Genomic DNA, 9,235 nt, shown 5'->3' on the forward strand with positions numbered 1-9,235 from the left:
TGTCTCATCTGTAAAATGAGGAGGGAGAATGATGGCATAGATGACCAATAGCGTAGGCAAAGGTCATAACCTTGAATCTGGAGTCAGAGGAATGGCAATGTGTTCAGATCCTGCTGCTGCCACTTACTACCTGTGTAACCTTGGGCAAGTCACTTAGCTCCTCTGTAAAGTGAGAAGGTTCAACTAAATGACCTTTAAAGTCCCTTCCAGCTATATCATTTTATGATTATATGAATTTGCTGGAAGATCTCTGGCCAAGTATAAGGAAAAACTTCCATCAATGAGATCTATCCAACAACAGAGTGAGTTGACTCAGGATCATGGATCTAAGGTTAAATGTGATCTCAGACACCACTGCATGGAACAGTCAGGTGCCCAGCACTGGTGGCTGCGTGACCACTTTGCCAGGGAGTGGTGCTGAGATCATTCACAGGTCAAGTAAGGGATAAGGTTGGATGGCCTTTGAGATTCAATCATTTTAAGGAAGAGCTTCCAAACAATCAGATCTGCCTCAAAACAGAGCAAGTTGCCTCGGGAAGTAGTGAGTTCCCCACAACAGAAATGTTTCCTCTTTGTGGGGGGATATGGGAGGGACAATTTGATTTGAGGTAGGAAGTGGCCAAGATGATCTGTGAAACCCCTTTCAATTTCCATTTCTATGGCTCTCATTTCATCTGCTCCATCCTCCCCTCCATAAATTACAGTATGTATAAGATGGAGAGCCTTAAGAATTCCAGGAAAAGTAGGTGTCAGAGAACAGTGGAGAATTTTTTTCAGTGAACCTTAAACTTGGAGTGAATTTTTGGCAGATGCTTTCCGAGTGAACCCTGGCTACAAAATACAACTATGGAGCCAGCTTAACAGCACCATGCCTTTCATTCACTTTCTTCTCCTCCTTCCCTTTGTGGGGAGCCCCACCCCCACTCTGGGCTTGCTTTCTTGTAACATGCTGAGAGAGTCCTACCTCTCACTCTCATCAGCAGCCTTTTCCGCCTCCTCCAGTTTCTGCAGGGCTGTGGCCAGACGTTCTTGGGCCCTGTCCAACTCTTCCTCAACTAGCTGGATTCGTCGATTCAGCGCGGCCACATCTCCTTCAGCCTACACACACAGTGGACATAGGCACTTTGGTTAAAAAAAAAAAAGCAAAACAAAAAACCCACCACTGGACTGGGATCCAGTTTCAGCAACTACCTCCAAGGCACCCCTTTCAGGTCCATTCCTGTTCCTGCTGCCCAGACTTCTGGGGCCAGGCATGAGTCTTGGAGAGAGGGGGCTACCCATTGGGAGAGCACAGAAGTGCTCAGGAATAGGGCATGGGGGAGAGAGTGAGGTTAACCCCTGCCCTTCCCATATATAATGATAACAGCTCACAATGATGTTGCATTTTAAAGCTTGCAAGATCCTTTGCCTACATTATCTCATGGTCCTAGAGCAAACAAACATTCCCCTCCGATGATGTTACAGTGGGGAGTCACCAGGTGTGAGGGCATGGACAAGAAAGCCTTGTGCTCTTCCAAAGACCAGCTGCTATCTCTGGGAACTCACAATGGATCTGCACAGTGTGGGGTTAAGAACTTCCAGAGACTTCCCTGCAAATTGAAAGTCAGCAATTGTCTCAGGGCCTGCTGCAAAATTCCTCGAGAACACAGGCATTCCAGGACCAGGCCCTAGCCCAGATCAGAAGGATCTCTGCAGAGCCTTGGACGAGGGCACCTACTTTGATGCTCCCTATTTGGAAGACCACAGATTGCTTGTGCTTATGTACAAAAGAAATGAAGCTTCCCTCTTCCTCCCTTTCCTTCCTCATCCTGATTTGTCTTCAATCCAATGACATTTAATAAGTATTTATTAAGCACTCAAGCACCGTATTAGGGACTCATACAAAGACCAGAACAAACCAGGTCTTGCCTTCTTTTCACAGATAAGTATATGCAAAGTAATTTTGATGGGGAAGGGGAGAAAGGAGCACTAATATTGTAGGGGTGGGAATCAGCAAAGGCCACAACTTGACTAGAAATGATAACATATGAGCACCCTTTGCTTTCCCCTTCCCCTTGAATTTGGGGCAGCAGAGTACAGGAGCAGAATGGTACAGTGGAAAATAACATAGTTTTGGATTCAGAAGACCCGGAGTCAATTCTCACTTCTGATGCTTACCACCTATGTGACAACGGGCAAATCACTTCCATCTCCCTGGGCCTCAGTTTCCCCATCAGTAAAATGAGGGGATTGGCCCAGATGGCCTTTCCTTTCCAACTCTAAATCTGTTAGGATGGTATAGAATGCAGGAAAAAAAAATCACTGGACTGGAAGTCAGAAGACCTGGGTTCAAATCTTCATTCTGCTACTTACTATCTCTGTGGTTTTGAGCAATTTACTTCCCTTCCCTATGCCTGTTTTCACATTTGTAAAATTCAGGGCCTTGGGTCCCTTCCAGCTCTAGATTTATGATCCCAGGACCTTGATGGGGTTGCACTTTTCTTTGTTAGTGTGGATGCTTGCTCTGTGGAAGTGCTTTGCAGCCCATTCCAGACTTTTTGAATCGCCTGGTGGCTAGCCTTCTGGTTATGAGCCAGTAAGGCTGGTCCTTGGTCCTAAAAGTACAAATTGTTGCTGGGTCTGTACTTGAAGCTTAGCAGGAGCCAGCAGAGTCTGCCCTTAACTGGCATCGGCTCTGAGAAGCCAGGGCCACTCCTATGCCAAGATACCTCAAAACGGAGTGGGCCTTCAGGCTTTTTAAAAGAGTGTCCCCCTCCAGCATCTCGTTTAATGATGATTTTATGACCACCAAGATGATGCTAAGATGTGTTACTGTTGTTCAGTTGTGTCCAACTCCTTGTGACCGCATTTGGGGTTTTCTTGGCAAAGATACTGGAGTGGCTTGCCATTTCCTTCTCAGTTCATTTTACAGCTGAGGAATTGAGGCAAACAGGATTAAATGATTTGCCCAGGGTCACACAGCTAGGTTGCACAGCCTGTGTCTGGATTTGAACTCAGGTCTTCCTTGACTCCAGGCTACCTAGCTGCCCTTTCTGAGATGTAGCTAGCACAATACCTTCTGTTTCTATGGCACTGTAAGGTTAAAAAGTGATTTCTTCCCAGCAAAGGGGGAAGGAACGTTACAGTGCAAGTATCATTGTCCTCCTCATTTTCTAGAAGAGGAAACTGAGGCTTGGAAAGAGAAAGTGACATTCTCCAAGTCACATAGCTAGTAAGTGGAAGAGCCAGAATATGAACTCCAGTCTGCTGATTCACAGGCTAGTGATCTGCCCACTACACCCTGTTACCAGAGTCTTTAGCACAGAGAGTGCTTGACTTGAAAGGGACTATGAAATTCTCAGAGCTGGGAGATTATCTTAGAATAGAGAGTATTAGAGTTAGAAATCTGAACCTCTGGTCAGGTAGGGCAAGTATTAGTCTATTTTAACAACAGGGAAACTGAGGCACAGAGTCCAGAAGTGGCTCACTCAGAGTCATACAGCTTGTTAGTATAGACTTTAACCAGTCAGCTATGTTTATCCCCAATTCTTTCACAAAAGCCCTTTTCTGAGTCCTCCTCATGGCACCTGAGCTCCTGAAGGCAATACCATTGTACTGAAACCTCTCTAAGGACTATAAAGCCGGGTTGGCTTCCAATATAGGTTGCACTGAAAAACTGGACCAATGGAGCTAAATGCGGCAAGGTTCATTGCCAGAAGGTTGGCTCCTGGGCGATACAGTTTTTTTGGTCCCAGCAACTCATGGAGATCATCACCTAGCAACAAAACCAGGCCTAGAATCCCGGACTTTCTGGGCCCAGAGTCCTAGGGATGGATGGAGGCCAATGGGGGTTACCCGAGATGTCCATTTACTGGCAGTAAATTATGGGCCTTGTATTCATTATCTCATTTGATTTTTATAACAACCCTATAGCATAGGTGCTAGTGATAGTCCTATTTTGCAGATTAGGAAACTGAGGGTGAGAAAAGTTAAGTGAATTGCCCAGGGTCAAATAGCTAATAAATGTCAGAAGCAGGGTTTAAATCTAGACTCTAGCCCCTTAGCCACTCTGGCATTGTGCCTTATATAGAAGAAAAGGTAGGTATTACAATGTGGCTCCAAGAAAGAGAAAAGAAACTGTTTCAAAAAGCCAAACCTGGAGGTACGAAGAAACTATTGATGGAAAAGAGAGAGAGGGAGAGTGTGTGTGTGTGTGTAGGGAGTGTCAAGACACATTTCTTAACCATGGGGCTTGGCTGCCCAACAGAGGGAAAACTCAGTCCCTGAGAAATAGACTAGGCAGGGATGATGACTCTGTTGTCTGACACAACTCACAACTAGCAGAGAGAAAGATGATGATCTGACAGGTTTTTTCTGATTTTCGATGTCTACGAATCATTGGTCTGAGGAAAGAGTTCACTAAAACCACCAAACAGCTATTTTAAGGAACTGCTTCTGCCCTATCAACTGCTGTATACATTTTTTGGGGACCAGTCAGGAACATCAAACTCTTGGCTTCCTGCCAGTAGTTGAGGCAGGGTTCCCCTCTCCTCCTTTCTTTATTAGAAGCAATCAAGACTGTTAAAAAGCAAATTCTGGCTAGCAGAGGAAATTCTACAGCTGAACTCTTTTCAACAAGCCAGCAATGGTCTCTCAGAAATGTGGACAAAAAAAAAAAATCTCTCCACCCCCCCCCCCCCCCCCCTTCGTCACACCCCCCCCTACTAATTCCTTGGACTCCACCTCTTCCTGCAATCAAAGCCTTCCACATTCTACAGAGGATTTTCCTTATATGGTAAAAGAGGCTCGCTAAATCCAAGTGGTAAAGTAACAGGAAGATGTCGGCTAATCACACAAAAATCTAAACGAAACCAGCTGTCTGGATGCAGTGTCTGCAGAACGTTTGACTCTCCCCTTTCCTAGTGGATGCCAGAGTGGATTTTTTTTCCCTGCCTGGGGTTCAGCTATATTTTCCCAGAAACCTCCAGGCTTTATCTCCTCCCCACTGCAGGCTGCTTTTGCATGAAGTTTTCAAAAGTCATCAACTTTCCAAAAATATCCTTCCTTCCAGCTGAACCTTCCTCCCATCCTTTGTCTCTTGGCTTTTAGCAGAAGGCCATTTTCGGCAAAAGTCATCCTTCTAAGGCTGAAGGAATGACTTGCTATGAGATCACAAAGGAAACAGGACTCAGGAGATTTAAGATGGTTGAATGTGGGAAAAGTCCAACTCTGCTACTGTTTCAGACTGAAAACATGTTTCTAAATGTCCCCAGGGTAGCATAAAGAGGGGTACCTAACAGTTGAATGCTTTAACCAAGACCAAAATGGAAATACTGAAGTAGCCTAATAACAATTCTCATTTTAAAAAAAAAGGCATTTTTGGTATTATTATCTGTTTTATAGATGAAGGGACCTGGATCAAAGGATTTATGGGACAAAGGGACATTGGAGGAAAAGGCATTGGATGGAACATAGCTCTCTCTAAAGGTCATCTCATCCAACCCCTCTCTCCCATTTTACAGATGAAGATACTCAGGGCTAGAAAGGTTCAGTGACTTGCCCAAGATCACACAGGTAGTAAGTAGCAGATTCAGGATTTTGAACTTAGATCTAAGACCAAAAGTTCAACATTCTTTCTACTATACCATGCTGCCTCTCCTGGATTTTGGTCTGGTACCCACATCAATGAGATCACAGACCATTGAGGAACTTACACCAAGTATTTGTAAAAATATTCGTGGAAATGGTGAATCTGAGGTGAAAAGGAACGATGGCCCCTGGGTCTGAATCCTAGGCCTCCTCCCTCCCAGCCCTGTGTTTCTGCTACCTTACCAGTCTAAAAAAGATGTTCAGAATTTCCCCTTTAGTTTTCCTCAGGCTTCCTAAGAGTTAATAATGCAATTAACACCTTTTCTGGCAGCTCAGCTACTAGTAGCATCTGTACTCTGGCTTCCACCTGCCTTTCTAGTCTCAGCTCACATTACTCGCCTTCACTCATTTCAGCTACACATGTGGTCTCCCATGCCTGGAATGGACTCTCTGGCTTATTTCTCCTCTTTGAAAATTTTCTGTACCTTTAAGGCCCAACATATCTCTCCTCCATGAAGCCTTCTTTGATTAACCCTGCTAGAAAGGATTTCTTCCCTTCTTGAATCTCCCAGGTTGTACTTCTGGATTCTTTCCTATCAATTAATCTACAAGCGTTTCAAAAGTGCCTTTTCTAGGCTAGGCACTGAGCTAAATTCTTATGTGCTTAACCATTTCTAATTTGTCTGAAAATTACTTGTGTCAGTATCAAATACCTTGTTAGATAAAAATTAACTCCTGAGAACATAGACAATTCCCTTTTTATCTTTGTAGCCCTATTGTGCTGTCTTGAACACTGTACTGAATAAATGACTGTGGAATGGAATTCCCCAAATATCATGTTTTTCAAAGGCCTAACTTGAAAATAAGTTAGGAGGAACTCTACTTCCTAGGATTTCCAAATGTTCTGATTATTCCTTTACATTGAGTTTTCTAGGCTCCAATAACTGGTAGGTTCCCTTGAAAATTAAGGAATTAAGGATCAGAATGTCAAGACTGAAAAGGACCTTATGTATCAAAGGACAGACATGAAAACATGCTTAGAATCCTACAATCATAGATTTAGAGTGGGAAGGGACCACAGAGGCCATCTCTACAAACTTTTTATTTTGTAAAGGAAGGTATTCAGGTCTATGGTGGTTAAATGACTTTCCCAAGGCCCACAATTAGAAAAAGAACAGAAATAAGGTTAGACCCTGATAATCAGCATCCAGGTCCTCTTGTCCAATTTGGTGGGAAGATTATTGCACGTACATTTGACTGGGAATACTAAAGTTGGAAAGGACTTCTGAGATCATCTAGTCCAAGCTGTCCTGTCCCTGTCCTTTTACAGAGGAAACTGAAGCAAGGGAAACTGACTTTAGAGAAGTGACGTAGTCTGTTAGTGGCACAGCCAGGGCTAGAATCCAAGTCCTTGGAGTCCTAATCCCATGACCTGCCAAAACCTGGGGTGCCATAATCTCCTGTAGTGATTCTGTGCTGAAAGGTGAGCAACTGCTCAGAAGGGAACTTCTGGCAACTAGAGACCGTGTCCTGGAGATTGGTTGCAGACAGAAGGCAGCAGGGAAGAACAAAGGTGAGTGGGGGAAAGAAAAGCCTGGTGGGTCAGGAAAAGAGCCCCCAAGAGAGATCAAGGGGGAGCAACTGGAAACAAGGGCTAGGAAAAGAAATATCACCACTACCCAGAGGAGAGTGATAAAATAATCTGGATGAACACAATGGAAAGAGCCTGGATTTGGAGTCCAAGGGGCTGGAAGTTTGGCTTTGCCACTTACTACCCTTGTGAGGCCCTGGGCAAGTCGCTTAAGCTGATCTGTAACCAGATTACTTTCCTGATCTGTGAAACAAGGGGGTGGGACTAAATGGCCTGATCTCTGATTACTTTCTTCCTGTGTGGCTCAGGGAAAGTCATTTAACTTCCCTAGATCTCAGTGTCCTCATTGGCCCAAGATTTGCAGGTGATCTTCTGGGCCTTCCAGCTTGACTATGCTGCATGTGCTCAAAGCCTTAAGTATTCACCCTCTATTACAACTGAAATGAGGAGATGTGTTGGGACTGTTGGGTTTTCTCCTCTATTGGGCTGATGTCTCACCTCCCCACAAAATGAATTTGAAACCAACCAGGTAAAACTAGGCGGGTGTCCCATCTGTGGGGAGGAGACCAGTGCTTTGGGGCACACCCAGGCCAGTTCTGAGTCAGAGGGAAGAATGACAGCCCCTGACTCAACTGCCCTGCATCTGGTGGTGACACCTGGATTTTTCCCAGGTGGTGTCTCACCTCCTGTGTGTGTAGGGGGTGGAGTGGTAGTGGGGAGGAAGGAGGGCCCAGAGTTGGATAAGGGTTTTTCCAGGCAGATAGGGAGTCAAAGGGAGATGAATCAGAAGGCACTTAGGTCCCTGTGGCTTTCCCCCTTAGATCCCAGTACTAATTTATTGCTCTCAAGTTTCCCATAATCACCTTGAGAGGCAGCATCCCCCATTTACAAGAGACAGGTGTAAAAAAGTTGAAGTGACTTGCCCACAGTCAGGCAGCAAGAAAATGTCAGAGCTGGCACTTCAACCCAAGTCTTCTGAATTGCAAGTCTAGAATTTTTCCCAGTCCAGTCTGCTGCTTGGTATACCTTACTACCTGGGATTCAGTGGTCCTACCAGGTGCCTAGAGGAGATACCTGGTCAAGCTCTGCTTCTCTTTGTCCATCCCCTCCCTCCTTGGTCCTATGTCCACCTCCCTCCTTCCCCCCTAGGCAGTTAGCTTCTAGGCTAGTTCCTAGGGAGAGCCCTCCTCAACCCCCAAATCCTACTGGGATTATTCTGCACATCTCCCAGCTCTGGGATGCTGTATATGTGGGTGGGGGGAGGTGAGCGGGAGGAATGTGCTCAGGGGGTCACTCGGATGAGTGACCTCACGAATCAGTGGTTAAAACTGCTGTTGGATGTTGAGGTGACCGATTGTGGGTCCTAGGCAGAGGCAGAAGGAAGGCCAAAGAGAGCCGGAAACAGAGCTGGAGAAGGAGCCAGGCAGACGGCAGACGGGGCTCCCCGGATACACAGTCCTGGAGGGCAGGCGGGCTCCCTCCCGACAGGAACCACCTCCAGCCTTCAGAGGGAGCGGGAGAGGAGAGAGAGAGAGAGAAAGAGAGAGAGAGAGAGAGAGAGAGAGAGAGAGAGAGAGAGAGCGGGAGCGAGAAGGGCGGGGAGAAGTGGGGGGAGGTAATTGGGATAAGGGGAGTGAAAGGAAAGAGAGGGAGACAGGAAGAGGGAGGGAGAGTCAGAGGGGGAAGAGAGAGGAGGAAGAGGGGGGAGGGAGGACAGGAAAATGGAAAGAGGGAGGGAAAAGAGAGTTAGAGGAAGGAAAGGGAGGGGTGGAGAAAGGGAGAGGCGATAGAAGAGAGACATGGAGGGAGGGGAGAAAAGATAGACGGAGAGTAGAAAAAGAATGAAGGGAGGAGAGCAGAGAGATGGAGAGAGCAAAGAGACATGGAAGGAGAGGAGAGCAGAGATATGGAAAGAGGGGAGAGCATGAAGAGGAGAGCAGAGAAGGACAGAGGGAGAGTAGAGCAGAGACAGAGCAAAGAGAAATGTGGGAGAACAGAGAGATGGGGGAGAACAGAGATGGAGGAAGAACAGAGAGAGATGGAGGGAGGGCAGAGAGAGATGGAGGGAGGGCAGAG

General features: G+C 46.1%; 1 protein-coding gene across 4 annotated transcripts in view; it reads right to left on the reverse strand.

Annotated features, from left to right (window-relative positions):
* The window catches only part of TPM4 (tropomyosin 4), a 40,931-nt gene that overhangs the window by 17,519 nt on the left and 14,177 nt on the right, over positions 1-9,235 (reverse strand). For all 4 annotated transcript variants that reach the window (XM_027845409.1, XM_027845410.1, XM_027845411.1 and 1 more), the window contains one exon: positions 965-1,098. In XM_027845409.1, the coding sequence (XP_027701210.1) occupies positions 965-1,098 (134 nt within the window). The remainder of the gene's footprint in view (positions 1-964; positions 1,099-9,235) is intronic.

This window comes from Vombatus ursinus, unplaced genomic scaffold (genome assembly GCF_900497805.2).
Source record: "Vombatus ursinus unplaced genomic scaffold, bare-nosed wombat genome assembly UNPS02014961.1, whole genome shotgun sequence".
Taxonomy (NCBI): Eukaryota; Metazoa; Chordata; class Mammalia; order Diprotodontia; family Vombatidae; genus Vombatus; species Vombatus ursinus.